At 37.5% G+C, this 16680-nt stretch overlaps 1 protein-coding gene across 1 annotated transcript in view; it reads right to left on the reverse strand.

The window, feature by feature from the left end:
• The window catches only part of PLXDC2 (plexin domain containing 2), a 264431-nt gene that overhangs the window by 50552 nt on the left and 197199 nt on the right, over nt 1-16680 (reverse strand). Inside the window, exons 8-9 of the mRNA XM_069006678.1 lie at nt 8346-8441; nt 7349-7430 (exon numbers count right to left, since the gene is read on the reverse strand). Coding sequence (XP_068862779.1) covers nt 7349-7430; nt 8346-8441 — 178 coding nt within the window. The remainder of the gene's footprint in view (nt 1-7348; nt 7431-8345; nt 8442-16680) is intronic.

Below are 16680 nucleotides of genomic sequence, written 5' to 3' on the forward strand. Positions count from 1 at the left end.
TTTTTTGTAATTCTGTATAGAAGGTGCTTTGCTCAGCTGATAAATATTTTAGATTACATAAGACTGTTACTTATACTACAACATTTGAGTCAACACTCTTTTAATGAAAACAGGTCTTGTCAATTGGGATATACAGACCAAAAAAACAAAAAACCTAATCCTTTTCCTCTTCCTGATATTAAAAATCTCCAGACATAAACTCACATTTGAAAGTTAACTAAACATGTTTCCAATTTCCTTCTAAAGGAAGAATGAACAAACAAGACATTTCAAACTTGTTCAGAAGTTCAGAAGACAAGTAATAGACATTCTTTTTTATCTCAATTACCGTAAGGACACTGTGGAACACTGTCATTTCATATTTGAACTGTTACATGTTTACTTAACTGCAGGTGCCTAAAGATTCTCCTTTCTCTGCTTTCCAGCTAATCAGCATGGAATGCAAAACAACTTTTCTTTATTACCTGCTCAGAGGGGAATAGTGATTATCATAATAAAAGATTAGAAGTATCAAGCCTTAAATCACATTATTGCTACTATTCCCAGACACATTTCTGATTTTTCACTTTGCTCAAAATACATTCCATAAACCCCAGCCATAACCTTTTCATTTACACAACTAGTGCTATTGTTGGCTCACAGGATTAAGCATTGAAGTAAAATGCATCACAAATAGGATTCTTTTATTATTTTTAGCTCAGAGTTGCTTTAAGAGTAGAAGAAGCTTTGGGAGCTGTGCATACACACAAGGGCAGTATGACTGCCTAAAGTGCATGGAGTGTCCTGGCTCATCACTGCACTCAGAAAATCCTGGAATTCTTACAGCCTCTTTCAGGACATTTTTCAAACTGGGGGTTTGCACTCTATGAGTCAATGCCATAAACTGGTATGATTTCAAACCACATTATTCAGTGTCTACTCTGGAAAACAGAGACTCTTAAGAATAAGAGTGCAAAATCTCACTTTTCAGACCCAGGAAAGTCCCCAGCAGGGCTGCCTGGAGAGCAGTGCCAGGAGCTAATCCTGAGTCTCAAGGCAGCCAGCGACTGAGGATAGTTGTGGATACTAAAAAGCTAGGAGCAGAGGAATTTTCCAGCTGCTGCACCATCCTGTGAAGTTTTTCCTTTCTCATGCAAGCCTAGCTGAGATGTGGTTTGAGGTTTTTGTAAATCAAGGCTTTATCTCACAGGTACAAACTTGCTTTCCAAGTCTTTTTCTGGTACATTGGAGAAAATATTTTGAATGGGCGTTGTGGAACCTCCACCTATCATTCTAGAGGGTGGTTGATCAAGGGAACAATCACATCATGCTCTCTTGCAGACCAAGTTATATAACCCAGCTTGTAATTAATAAAATAATTCCATTTCTCCTTGGACTTGTGTCATGATTCTTGTCGTTTCTTGGTACAACAGCGACAGATAGTGGAGCTAGTCTGAGCCGGAGTCATGCAAGGAAGTTTCAGTGCTCAAGCTTACACACCTCTGCATCTAATGGGCCATTCTTCAGGGGTGCCTTGTTTTCAGAGGACACATGTTCACTTATCTCCTGTGCCTCTAAAGGTTCTCTGACCACTGACAGACTGTTGTATCAAGGCAATGTCACCCTTACTGGGTGACGGTAGGTCATGGGGCTTCCACGGCAGATTTCACTGCTGAGTCATGCTTAGACTCATCTGAAGATCTTTCCTCATACAAAGTGTTGGACCCTCAGAGATTTTTTGGCCCTAGATAATTAAGTCCAGAATTTGGTGAAAAGCTCCTTTTAGTACTGCTCTCCTATTCTGTATAAATTCCCTTGAAAACCTAAGTGAGTCTGCCAGCAAAGCATCCTTGTGGATCCAGCTGTTAGGCTTTTGGGTGCCCTTGGCATAAGGCAGACAGTTTTGAGGATTAAAAATCTGAATACATATACCAACAATGACAGCTGAATAAAGCTATCATCTAAACTGTTTACAGATCCTGTCCTTAGTACTCCTGCCCTGGAGTACCAGTACTCCAGTTCCTTATCTTCAGTGTGGGGCTGATGGTACCAAACCACCTGACTGATGTTGCAGGTATTGGTAGATGCTTTTATCCTGTATTGAAGAAGTGAAGCATGAAACATTCAAAGCCTGAGTCTCCAGCATGCACAGATTGCAAGAATGTGCTCTTTGCTTATTTCTGAACACACTGAAATATCAGCTTCATTTCACTGCCCAAATCTGAGACTTTCCCAAAGTTTAACAAAATAAAAACATCAATATCTAGGGAATCTTTATTTCTTGGACAATCAACTTCAAATATTTTCAAGGGAACTCAGTACTTCAGTATATGCAAGCAAGTTTTACAAACTGAAGCATTAAAATAACACCAAAGTTGTCTTAAAGCTTCCAAAAACTTTCCCAGAAAATGACATCTCCAATGTGCAGGCTATACCAAGTGCCTAGCGTATATAAACATTTTCACATGCATAAGTAGATGGTATAAAAAAAAAAAATCTAACATCAATTAATTCTCCCACTTTTTACATGTCAGGAAGTCAGAGATAATGAAGGGCAAATGAGCCAAGTTTCAGCCACAGGAGACCACCATGGGACAGACACTAAAGTGTTTCAGGCATTTTATAGACATGGATACTTGTGTTGGAGAAAGTTAGAATACCATCTTAGTTTATTTATAGTTAATCTCCTTTTGAACAGTTTTACTTATGAAACAGTTATGAAATATACATAGTTCCAAAAGAAAGTAACTCCTGGGGGATCCTCCATCTGCTGATGTCAAAGGAAAATGATGTGATGTGCCTTTGCTTCAGTCACGATAAAGTTGTGTGACACACATCATATTGGATTTCAGAGTGGATAGTTTGATGATCCATTAAGAAAGAGCTAATGGTGATTTAAGCTTGTAGAGAGAGCAGGAACAGAGGACTCAGCCCTCAGTCACATACAAAATGAACCTGCCTCTCCAGCCATTGCAGGGCTTGCACGGCAGCTGGACTGAAGTTACAGGTAGGAAACAGCCCACTGTTGCAGGATAAAAGCTGTTTTCATTCCAACAGAGATTGCCCATGTGGGGGAGTAAAGTTTTTCTGCAGTGGTCCTGCTAGTCAGTTTTTCTTGTGCAGTTAAAGGTTTTACATAAAGTTTTTGGGTTTTCTTCCCCCAAAAACTGTGCTTTGCTGTGTGGATGATTCCATATGTGGACTAAACCTAATGCAAGGAAAAAAAATCACATGCAAGATGGTGTTCCTGGTAGTAATGTTTCTCTGGCTAAATGGGGTAATAAGTTCCTGGGAAAAAAGGTTTGTAGAACTGGTACACAGTCTTGTTTCCCAGTGGATATATGTAGGCTTGTTACTCACATGGAAGTCTGTCTCCTTGAGAAGACCTTACTTTAGAGCACTGTAGGAACCCAGAGTGCTGAGAATATTTCTCTGCCTGTTTTGAAGGGTTTTTACCCCCCTGAACAATATTATTTTAACCTCCAACCTTGGAAAAAACTGCCTACAATTAGAAAAGAACTAGAAAATACAGTGGTGTGAATTAGGTGATAGACTACTATGTAAGATTGTCACAGGATGAAAAATTTAGAGGTTTTGGTCTTCTCTTTGTAGTAAATAGCTAAGAGCAAAAAACATCAAAATGGAGGATTGTTGTCGTTCTTCAAACCTTCTTCGTCTTCTTCTACTATTCCATGTTCTGCAGTAAAAGTAATTAGGGATGATTGGACAAAAAATTCCGCAGTTCCTGCTGTGTTACTGAATAATTGGTAGGAAAGTGAAAATAATATACGTTTTTAGTAATCATTGGTTAAATTATCTTTAAAAGGCTGTGTAAATCTTGATAATTGGACTTTTCTCCTGCATTCTCTGCTTTGTGTTATGCCTGGGTCACGCTAGTGACTCTGTTTCTCTGATAAGACTTAATAAACAACTATCTGGCAGCAGTGAAATTCCAGGAAAGTCTCAGTTTATTTCTTGAACTCCTTGCAAGGACTTTTAAAACACTCTCTCCCATCAGGAGAGATTTGATTTATGGCACGGTTCAGTGTCAAGCACCAAAGTACTACTGTGGCACCACAGATGTGTGTTCCAGGCATATCTGACCCTATCAGTCCTATCTGCCTATCAGTCCCCACAAGAGCAAATAGGCAATCTCCCTCTGCAGAAATCTGAGCGCTAGGTTGGTCAGGAGATTATTGATACACTGAAAACCCGCCACTGACAGTTCAAAGCCTTCTTCAGGCTCTTGCAACAAAGGCTAATTGGCTTCCTCACTCTGGGATTTGCCTAAAGAAAAGAGAGACAGTTTTGGTTCCTCATCTCTTGGACCAGTGTGTCCAGTTAGATTTGCAACTGAGATGCATTACTCAGGCATTGCTCCTAAGCATTCCTCCGACTTCAAAAAACCCTATGAGCACACATTTGAAAGTGGACTGTAAATATTAATTTTCTTTGTCCTCTAGGCACTTCTGAAATGTCTAAGTTAATACTTGATGGAATGCTTTGTCCTCGTTTTATCAGGTTGATTTTACCCTACTGCAGCAGAGCAATGTATATCATAACAGGAGATAAAAGTCTCCATTGATGTACAAGGCTGGTGAGTGAAGAGCAGTGATACACAGAAAAATCTGAAGGACTGTGAGATAGGAATTAACAACTTTCCATCCTTTATGATTTTTAACCAGGCTATTAAATATTCTTGTTGAGGAAATGCTTCTTTATTAAATGCAAAATGAACATTTTAACACAGCAAATTTATTTTTGAGGGGAACAAAACCACGATGTGGTACTGAAGCAAATGATTCTGAGCACTCTCCTTTGAACCAGACATTGCCAGAGGTGGCACAGCCACTGAGAATGGAATAAGATTTTTTATTTTGTATCTCTCTAAAATAAATATATATGCTGAGAAAGCAAGGTAAAAGAAGAGAGACACTAGACTAGAAGTATAGAGAGAGTATCCAGAACTGGTAGAAAATTTTCAAAGCTGAGACAGAATGATTCCTCATCACAATAATCCTGCAGTGTAACAAAATAAATATTCAGTTTTCACATTTTGGAAAGCAAGTTGCCTCTTTTCACAAAATATTTAACCATTTATTATTTCAGATCTCTTTCTCCATAGAGTTGAAATAGTTGAAATTGCTCATTTCAGAAACAGGAGAAAAGTGGCCAAGAAAGATAATGAGGCTTGAGGCAGACATCATCACCAAAGCCATGTTTCTGGACGGAACAGCAAGGTGTTCTGGGGACTGGACCACAGCCTCTGTGGTCGAATCCTTGATGAATGAAGTCAGAAAGAAATCAGTCGGATCTCAAATCTGGCCCTTCTTTGAGTGGGAGTTTAGTCTAGATAACTTTTAGAGGATCCTTCCATTCTGACCTATTTATGACTCTATACACAATTCTCCATTTGCTAAAACCTGTTGAATATTATTTATCTTAACAGATAAAAACTGGATGATATGACTGTTTTTAAACTACTGAATCCCCATGTGGAAGCATTCTTAGTTTCCTTTTCTATATCCATCCTTTTTCTAAAGGATCCTCTCCAGTTCCTGCTTTTGCTGGTAGTCAAACAAAGTCCAAAGACTGCCTGCATGAAATGACAGTCTCACTACTGTCAGTTATGGGCTAATTAATTGACAGTCTCACTACTGTCAGTTATGGGCTAATTAATAGCAATAAAACTACTTAGTCTACCTGCTGCATCATGTCAAAAGCACAACCGCGCTGCAGAGTGGAGACAACTGTTTCTGGGAAACAGTGCAGGACTGCCTCACAGTAGGCTCATCTTTGACCTCCACAGGAAAAAAAAAGCAAGGTTTTCTTCATTCAAACTTTAATTGAACAGAAATAGCTGTATTCAGACTGTATATTTTTCAGCAGTAAATTACACCTTGCCAGTTCTGAGGGGACAGCCACAAATTCTCCTAAACGAGCAGAAGAAAACACAGTGTGACTACATGCCTGGTTCTGCTCCTGCTAAAGGTGAAGGATAAAACTCAGTTCTCCACAGTGAATTTGTGCCTTAGTGAGCAAAACAGATTTTCCAGCAATTTCAGAACTCAGGAAATTGAGGTCTTCAGGAACTACAGAGAAACACAAAGGATCTGAAGGTTTGCCTGTTCTTCACAAGAGGTCTGGACTATACAGTATAACTGAGTTTATCCAAACAAAAATGAGAACACTAGCCACAAAGCAACAGGCCTTGCTCAAACCAAAGCCAACAAAACCTCAGTGCTACAGCATCTATCAATGGAAGGAGAATCAAGCAATGCTGAAAGCAAGGAATTGGATAAAGCAACCAAGAACTGTTCATGTGTGCTTGGAACAGTTTTCTAGACGTATTCTTACTCTTGAAGTTTGGTATGTTTCTATTACACGATTTCACTTAGTTCCAATTCCACTGAAAAGGTTTTTGCAAGACAAATGGGGAACAGAGTTTTCAAGTGACTTACTACAGGAGTTGCAGCTTAAGAAAACATAAAGACGACCCCATTTTCCTAATCCTGTGCCATGTTTGTCAGGTATTTACCAGTTCTTCAACACAGGGTCAAATTTTTGCACTATTTTAGAATGCTAATTACCTTTTCTTGTTTCAGTATACATCCATTTCATACAAAGTGCTTCTAAACCTAATCACTAGAGCTGAAAAGCACAGCAACAATAAACATCCATTATGATACTGCATTTTATTTCAGAGAACTGGTGTTAAATTCTTGCCATGAAGGTCAGTGAAGGTCGGTGAGTGAAAAACTTTTAGGAAAGCTATAGCTGCAGAGTTTCCATTTTGCTGGCTGTGCTTCAGCCACTCCAGTCTAAATCTTTCCTGACATGGACTTGACTGTCCTTGTCAATGTGTCACGGAGAGGCTGAGGAGACCCAATGCACCCACTAAGTATAATGACAGGTTAAAAAGGAAAATGTTAAAAGGAAAATACTCTGACTGTTTGGATGTGTTGGTCTCCCTGCTGTTAACAAGGAAGTCTTTACAGTTACATTAACACCTTGCATCTACATGTGGTTAAATTACTTTTGATGAAGCTAGTGATGTAGGGAGAAAATATTATTTTTATTATGATCTCTTCTTCTTTTTCTACTTCAAAAGGATTTTAAAGGACAAGGGCTTAACTCCTGAGTCAACTCTTTTGAATATTCTTGCCTAATTGTTGAAGCGAAATGTAACAACGATGTGTTGCTAGTGATCACAACTGAGGTTTATGTTCATGTAAGTGCATATATATAACCCAAATATAACAACTTTTAATGCTGAATAATGTGTAGGCAAATGGTTTTGGATAACCTTTGAGCACAGATGCATAACCACACAAAAAAAAGGAAAGAAAAGAAAAATTCTTTTCTCTACCTTTGGAGTTTACTGCACCAGCTGCAGTTGAAACCAATCTGGGCAGTGACACAGGGACCGCAGCTGGTAAACTGGAGACAAGCTGGAATGTAGATAAACAAACACAAATTATTACATTAGTCTCATATATATTTCACATAAAAAGCACATAAGAAGAATACATCTTCTGATAATACATATTTAGGAACTCAACAGGTTCACACATGGCCAAAATAAGACCCTGAACCCAGCCTATTACAATGCTTTGCACAATTGCATGCACAAAAGTACATTTCATCTGTGGTATTCCATTTGTAAATGTACTCCTACTTCCACATCTGTTCATTCAGCTTCATTCCAAATTTTTATCTTTTTTTGCTCAATATTAAGTATTTCCTTAAACCTTTTTCTTCCCTGGCTCTACTGTTCTTTGGTGTTGCTAACAGTCAGACATAAGCAGATAATAAGACTGAAAGAAAAATGTGCAAGAACCATAACTGGATTAAAAAAAAAGAAAAATAGATATTTCTACTCCTTTTATGGTAGTACAGCTGGCATTTTAAACCCTGAGATTTCTGAACAATGTAGTTTTACCTTGGAAAAAGAGCCAGATGAACTGCAAAATATTTGGAGTCCCTTGTTTGGGGATATACCTTTGTGCTGTGATGCACAGTACACAGAAGAATTCAGGTTTGCATTGCAAGCATGAAAACTGCAGGTTTTTTTCCTTGAGGAAACACATTTAAAGGCAATATAATCATTCTTCTGAAAAAATGATTTGGCGCAAATTTCATTCAAAACCTACTGGGAGCTATATACCTATAAACTAACTTGAGATACAGGAGGATGAACTGGATAATGCATCATCCATATGGGAATTTAGGAGAGGATAAATGAATCTGTTCATGATTCCAAGTCAACAGATAAAACAAAATATTTGAAATTGTGTATGCAGTGCTGGGAGGGAGAGGGAGATGCTTCCTAGATCTGTCTCCTGCTTATATAATGTTTTACTTACTTGGAAGAGGTATCATTTCGACAGCTGAGAGATTGGTAATCTTTGACATCTGTAGCTCCACCCTGTGGTATTCATAAATTGTTCTTCTGCGGACATCTAACAGGAAAGAAAAAAATCCATAGTTTACTATTTTCCAGTCTTTACATTGTGAAAAATACTGAATGTAATGATGCACACTGTTCCTTAGGTGCACATATGGCAACAATTTTCCTAAAGAATATATTTTTAACTTTGAATATTACAAAATAATATGTAAAGATAGAGAATTTTTCAGTTGAGAAACCTTCAGAGATGACAGAATAGGTACTTATCCTGGCAAAGAATTATGAAAATGCTGAGTGTGCTCTCAAGCATCTTAGTCATTGACTTAGGCAGAAATTCTGGAGAGTATACTGTCAGACATTTTAGGGTATATTTCAAATGCTTGCTTTCCTAAGACATTTCTCAGCTTACAGACTTGAGAGAAATGCTTTATGCTCACTTTGTCAGTTCTTGCCAAGATGTGCAAACAAAACTGATTTCATTGCTTAATCAAATTTTTTAGCTACAAGATGGCTCACATCTAAATGTAATAGAATATATTTTCATATTATAACATTTTATTAAAGAAGACAAATCTTCCTAAACAGTCACTATGCATAATCTTTACACAAGCTGACTGCACCTGAGTTTCTCAAAGCAGAAATTTAATATAGTCAATGCACTGTTCTTAAGGGCTTTGAACTCACAACCAATTGAAGGACTCAAGCACAAGATAAATGTGAAAAAAATCACATGCTACTTCCCAGAATAATATCCTATAATGTGTTCTGAAAATTCCAGATTTTATGTATACAGCTGCAATCTAGCCTGGCGAGATTTTATATTTCCAAATTGAAAGTACAACCTATAACACCAATCTGACACAAAAATGACAAATTTCTCGTGTTTAGTTTCATAATTATCTTGGTTTTGAAGGTCTACTAAACTAACTGAAATCAAAGTAAAATACAATCACTGACCCTGTACAAGCATTCCAGAGAGAAATAAAGGGTTACATACAAAGGATTAACAGGTTACCCATGTTAATGGGCAGTCTGAGTCTACATGCAACACAAGAAAATGGACTTGTAGACAGTCACAAACTCAATCTATGTTGCCAGTCCTGTATGGACTAGGGCACACCTTGTTACTTGAGGAAGCAGCTTTTCTGCCCTCTGTTCTCTCAATAGCTCTCAGGGACAAGTAGGCAGTATCTTGCTTTCAGACAATAATATTTCTATTTAGCTCCAAATCAGCACCACTGCCAATCACTTCTTGTGATTTGTTTGAAGCTTAGCTCTGACTTCACCCCTCCTGATAGCAGATTTCTCTTTCAGTATGAAATGAACCTATAATTGAACTAGTTTAATGTCTTATCTACAAATACATTGTGACTAGTTAAAAGAGGGATGTGGGCAGGTGCCAAAGTTTACCCCAATAAATGCCTTAGCCAAGTCCTTCAGACCCACTGGACAGAAGGAGTTTTCAGGCCCAAGCTAGTTGTGTGCTGGGGTAGGGAAAATGTCTTGCCAGCTGCAAGGGGTTTATGCTCATGGAATGGTCAGTCTCATAAAAGCCAAATCAGAGTGATTGTAAAATGTCTTTGAAATGAGCTCCTGCCAATGCTGAAGGCTGTAACTTGTTTCCACAAAAATCTTTACCGTTCTGTCAAAAAAAAAAAAAAAAAAAAAAAAAAAAAGGCAAGTGAATACATAATTTCAAATGTTGAGTGTCAACATTTTTTTTGAACTGCACCTCATCAGTACTGGTACAGAATAGTATGTCATAATTCTGTTAATGCTGAACCTTTCCGAACTGGCTCCTTACAGGACTTACAAGAAATAAGGAGCTTCTGGCTTTCCAAAGACTCAGTAAGAATCAGTGACTCAGGGCACAGGCACTTTTACCTCACCCAGTACATGAAATTTCTGAAAAGCACTACTTTTAAGAGAATTAAGTGTGTTATCAAAAAAATAATATATATATATAATCATGCATATTTCAGCATGACTGTTGATCCCATTAAATCCCACTGCCTGACAGACTCAAATTTCATCTTTTTCTACAAAAAGATGACTGTGTTAGCCACAGGTGGTGAGTTTGCATATGAGGCATCTATCTAATGTAAGAAACTTAAGCACAGAGAGGTATTTGCATAGCCACCTTCTAACATCTTTGTATATACTTAAAGACAGGTGCTTGGAAATGTGAGCATTCAAATTTACCTGCCTGACCAGGCTAGAAAAACATGCAGGGCTAGATTCTTTTGAAAGTACAACTTAAACATGCCATGCTTAGATCCTCGAAAGGCACTTTTCTCTCCTTATTTTGAATTCTGAGCAAAACAAAACTGGTTAAAAAAGCTAAACTCAACAGGATAAACAGAAAAATGAATACTCTTCCCTCATGCTTTCCCCCTAACCTCTTCATGCACTCCAGGAGAGACATTTCCTTTCACTCAGGTGAAGTTTTTCTTCTTTGTCTTATGCTGCCTATTTAGCTCTTTCACAAAAATTACTAGTGCAGAATCCCAAAGAGCTTATGAGCCCATGTATACCTTAGTATACAACTCAACATGACAAGAACTAGTGAAATAATTTGATGCACAAAACAGATAAATATTTAAGCATCATATGCAGGTATTTTGCTATAAAGAAATGTGACATCAGATCTACCAGGGAAGGGAGGAAAGGAAAAGGACTTTTGTATGCTTTTGAAGTACCATTCCTGGTTCTGAATTTCAGAAAATATGTATATATTCTCCTAGTCATGAAAATATTTTACATTTCTATAAGTCTGAGTTTCTCAAACACACTTTTAAATGGTATAACTTTTAATATATTTTTAAATACTAGACCATATTTTTTTATGCTTGGTTTAATTTACAGCATGGTTCAAATTGTTCTTTAGTTTGTCTTCATGGCGTGTACTTGTGCTATCTTTGAACACAAGGCCAAAGGTACAGTCCCAGCAGAAAAACCTGAACACAAGCTATTTGAGGTAAGAATGTTCCTCATTGACCAAGTGAGATAACATGGGGGTCAGAAGGCCATTTGAAAGAATCCTTTCAAGGGATTAAGCAATGGATTGGTAAATTATAGATGTGCAAGATTCTGCTGTGACAAAATATTTCTATGTAGTTTTATCACAGTAGTATTAAACTAAATAATGGAATATAAATATTCTATGAAACAGAACTGCAACAGTTGACTAAAAGTACTCGATAGGGAGAGTGCTCTGGAGAGGGAGCAGTGCCAGGAGAGCACCAATAACTTTTTAACTTGTCTGAAGGGTCAGTATCTCATAACAAACCATTCTAAATATGTGTCTGACAGATGCATAATCTCTCTGTATCTTTTCCATTACATAATCACTTTTCCTCATACACTATTCCTCAGCTAAAATGTGCAATACAGTGAAATGTGAAAATACTGGAGAAGTCATTCTGAGTTTTTAAATTATATGTCACACAAAAAAAGACCTTTGTCAGTGAAAGAGTTCTAGGGAATCGGGATTAGCCATATACCCAGAAATAACTGCTAAACAAAGCCATATGTATTCACACAGCTGTACACTCACTTTTAAGTCTTGCTGATAGAGAAAACACAAATGCTAAGAGGGTCCATTTGATTATGCAGAAGTCAATTTGAAGTAAACAATTTGTTTTGCAAGCTGCAAGCAATTTGTGGAAAACATAAGGCATAGAGAAGGGTTGGGGCACAGTTGCTGTGTTATACAGCCACTGACTTTGCTTGACAGGGACCTTATTTAACATCACCAGCTGAATAAAACCTGAAAGCCTGGTATGTCTGATTGCTGTCACCACAAAAGGTAAAGTAATTAGAATGTCAAAGCATCTGTTCTTTAACAGCTTTTTATTTCTAAACTTAGCAATATTAACTAATTAATTCTTGAGGCACTGACACTGGGACCAAGCACCAATGCCTGTAATCCAAACACCTCCACAATTGCTGTTGGTCCCTGAATATTACACACATCTAAATCTAGATAAAAATTCAGATTCCCTGATTGTATTTATTTTATAATTCTCTTAAAAATACTAAAAAAATCCTTTTAAACCTGGGAGCTGCACCTCAAAGATGTATAATCTGTGAACAAGCAAACCAGTGAAGTATGCTCTGAAAATAACTTTATGAACAATGTACTAAGAGCTGTTCTTCCCCAATGCTTTGTGCCTACCACACATGATTTACTTTGAAACTCTCCACGTCCTTCCAGATTTGCCTCCATACCTGTGTGAAAAACTTGCTTTATTCCCTAATCCCACCATGCACCAAACTGCCTTACTCTGAGATCTGTCTGTGGCTGGTTATGACAATATTTTAAACTTTGATCAACTTGTACCAGTCCTGGAAGTAGTGTCATGCTACCAAAGATCAACAGCATGCTCCTGAATCAGACATCTAGTGCAAGGAACCCAGCTGCCTGGATAAACCCTTTTGGACCAGCAGACAAACATGCAGGGCTGGAACAGCTGGCTCTGTGGGATTAGTTACATTAGTGGAAAGAAGAATAAATACTATGATTTTAGAGTGATAACTTTGAGGCCCATTTTGCACAGAGGTAAATGATAACACTGCCAGTAAGGCAGCAGGAAATCAGACTTTGTGATTTCCCAAGTGGTGCTGCACCTTTATATAAATAGATATCAGAGCACAAATGGCCAGTGGTCTTTTACCCTTCAGGAAGGTAATCCTAAGGTTCTTTCAGGGGCTTCACGCTGTAAACAAAGTGGTGAGACATCTTGAGCAAACATTTACAACATGCAGAATTGTCACTTAATTATATGCTTGAGTTACACTACATATTGAGTGACACTAATTGCACTGAAACAGGAATATTACTAACACATAGCTCAGCTACAATTTCAGTTTTGTACACAGTGTGGTTGAATAATTTCAGTGTGATTAAATGTTGAGTTGTCAAGGCATGGATTCCCTAAACGAGCTGAATCTAACACAGTAGAGGCCAAGATCATAGGGAAGTATGTCTCATTGTGGAGACAAACCTACTACCCATTATCTCTTAGTGCAAGACTTGTAATTCACTGGTGTAGGTCCCCCAAATCTGGCACACTCTCATTTTACCAGTGTATTTCATGGTTTTGTGGGAAACAAACACAATATGGGAAAGCTCTCTGTTGGGTTTTTTATTGCTAAAATAAAAAAGTGGTTTGCAGGAAATGCTTTTGCATTTCTTCTTCTTACACAACCAAAAACTAATTGAGAGATAATAGGGAAGAGTGCTGAAACAAAGGAGAGAAACGTAGTAACTCTGAAGGAGAGGGAAAACAGAGGGCAAGAAAGATGCTCATGAAATTAAAGCGAGATCTTGAGAGTCCACAGAAGGGAGAGTAAAGGACACCACAGGCAGGTGAAAGGCCAAGAACAGAATAGCAAGGATGGTAGAGAAATAAACAAGAAACCAAAGGGAACTGGTAAGAGAAGGTGGGCAATGAACAAAGCTCCTGAAGTAGTGAAGGTGTTTAAAAAAGACTTGCTGAAGGAACATGTAAAGCTTCCAGCTTTGTCATTACCAGTCAAGTTTCTAGCTGGAAGACATCCATGAAACATTCTTAGTGTGTTTGTTACAAAAGGAAAAATAGTTAGTGTGCAAGTGTTCAGCCTGTCTGAAGAAGAAGAAATCAGGGTGGTCACTCTAACTTACAAATCAGAAGCAGAGTTCCAGAGCCTGGCTCACTTAATTTGAATTACCTGAAAAGAGCTGAAACTTTTCCTCTGAAATTAATCACTTAGTTTGTCATTTTGCTGTCACATAAATCGCAGAATTATCAGGTTAACCCTGGTGCCAAGCAGAAATTTACTTCCCTTAACACATTAGCATTCATTCCAAAACACCTCTAGAGTATATACAGGCATATCTATAGCTAGATATAAAATATAAAATAGAGGCTAATCTGCAGTAATATAAGTGGAAAATAATGCCATTGTCTATATGCAAGAAGTAGTAGCAGATCAAGGAAATATATCAAAAAACAGGCAGAAAGCCACCTGGCAAAAATCTCCTATCTCCATGCTCTAACTCTTAAAAGATAAGGTGAAAAAGTGTATGTGCCTGTGTTCTTTTAGGGGCAGATAAAAGGGGTATTACTGCAAAGTCTTTATATGAAGAAGTATATTAATAATAATAGGTATGAAATTCTCAGGTTCCTCCATTTAAAAAAGTTCAGAAAATCCTTCCTTTTAGCTCTTGGCTCTTCAAGAGAATACTTTTCATCACTAATTAAAATGCACTTTTGAAATGAAATGGCTGATCAAAAAGCATGTTTTGCTCTCCTCCGAATGAAATAGGTTTGCCTGGGTTTTGAACTTGCCTTTCAGAAGCATTAAAAAAGTTATTACCAATGTTTTGGACAGTTCCTCTGGAAAAAAATCTGATAAATAGCTAGTTCTAAATCTTCTGAAATTACTTTAATAAACTAGGTCTGCTATATTGACATTTTGGAATATTGAGCATACAAAATGCGCCAAAGATGTTCAGCCTTTTTAAAAATTGACCGGATATATTTGTTCAAATAGGCTTGTGTTGCACTTAGTGTCTCTTTCCTTTTCAAATGCACAGTGCATATACAAAAAGAACTGACAGAGCTCAAACATGAAGCAGTAGAGTTTGGGGTGGTTTTTTGTATTATTTGAGGCAGATTTTTTTTTTTTTTTTTTTTCTTTTTTAATAACTAGCCATGAAAATAAAGGGAGACTGGGTTCTTTTGATGGAAAAATATTTGATAAAGTGGTAAGCTAGAACTAGTAGTTATACTTCTTTGCCTTCTTTTGGGACAAACAACAATATATATTCTTCCATTGTCTTAAGAAGATAACAAATAAAGTAAAACAACAATTCTATCATATCGTTTTTTCAGTAATCGACTAGAGCCATAGTTGATTTAACACTTCTGAAAAACAAGAATTCAAGAACATGCATATTTTAAGAGCACCTGATACTGGCTTCCTATGGGCCAACATTATTTACCAGTTCTGTCAAGGTGCTATTATACTGCCTGTACACATCAATGTAAACCTATTTCATTGAGAGCACAATTCAGCTTCAGGAAAATCTACTATGAAATGATGGTTCCCTTGATTAATATTAGCTTTGTGTAAGCTGCAATCTAGCAAAAATAATCATGATTTACCACCATCCACAGAACCAGTAGTTAGGGGGAAAAGCAATGCATTGTAAACAGCAGTACATTAATAATGCTCTCAAAACTGCTTTAGCAGTGGCACATTTTGTACTCCTTACCCACATTATAGTCTCACTTCTGTTAGCAGGAAGTGTCATGTGACAAAAAAATTATAGATATGCTAAAACCAGAAGACTAGTCAGTAACTCTTCATTCATCAAAACCAACATTATTTAGTGGTAGTAAAACAAGGTACTTGTCTTAAATATTGCTACAGAAAGAAACATTCAAATTTGAATAAAGATTCACATATACCATATATTTTCCATACAAAATATGTAAATCTAATACAAGTCGTTTAGTGTTGTTTGATTAAGGAGGCCTGATGTCCAAAGGTCTGCATCCTGTTGCATGTCTTGGACAGAATTTCTCTGTGACTATTCTCATAAACCATTTGCCTAAGCAAATCAACCTAATTTCCATCCGAATCCATCTTTGGAGCTCTTACAAGCTGAAGTTTCAGAACTATTCAGATGATTTGCTTTCAAATACCATTCAAATTACTGAAATGTGTTGCAAAAAAATTTCTTGTCTCTTAAATAAAATCTCAGCATGCTAATGTCCTTCACGCTACTCTGAGCTCACAACAAGTAACAAATGGTACTGATATTTTCCATATTCCCTGTGACAGGACATGTAAGACATAGGATTGATGCTCCCTCATGTTAAAGACTGTTTCGTATGTTTATATGTGATGAGGAGATAGGATGAGAGGCTAATGGCACTTGCTTTTTCAGTGTCAGCCCCATCTGCAGTCTGTGTTAAAGCTGGGGTGAATCAGGTCAGCCCTTGTAAGCACCACAGGTCTGCCAGAGCTCACCTGAGGAGCACATGCCTGGACTCAGTTCTAGGAGGCTGGTTCAAGCACAGCTCCTTCCATCTACCCCCTGCTATCAGGGCTCATTGAAAACTGAACTTAGTAAATTTTCTCCAAATACATAAGTAAACCCAGTAGACTTGGAAAGGGAACATATTCTCTAATAGCTAAACAACCTCAAAGGGTTCTGCACACAGTACATTAAAGCATTGAGAAAATCACACTTGATTTCCTACTATTTATTTTCAGTGAAGCCATACAAAGGATAACTA

This window comes from Aphelocoma coerulescens, chromosome 2 (genome assembly GCF_041296385.1).
Source record: "Aphelocoma coerulescens isolate FSJ_1873_10779 chromosome 2, UR_Acoe_1.0, whole genome shotgun sequence".
Classification (NCBI taxonomy): Eukaryota; Metazoa; Chordata; class Aves; order Passeriformes; family Corvidae; genus Aphelocoma; species Aphelocoma coerulescens.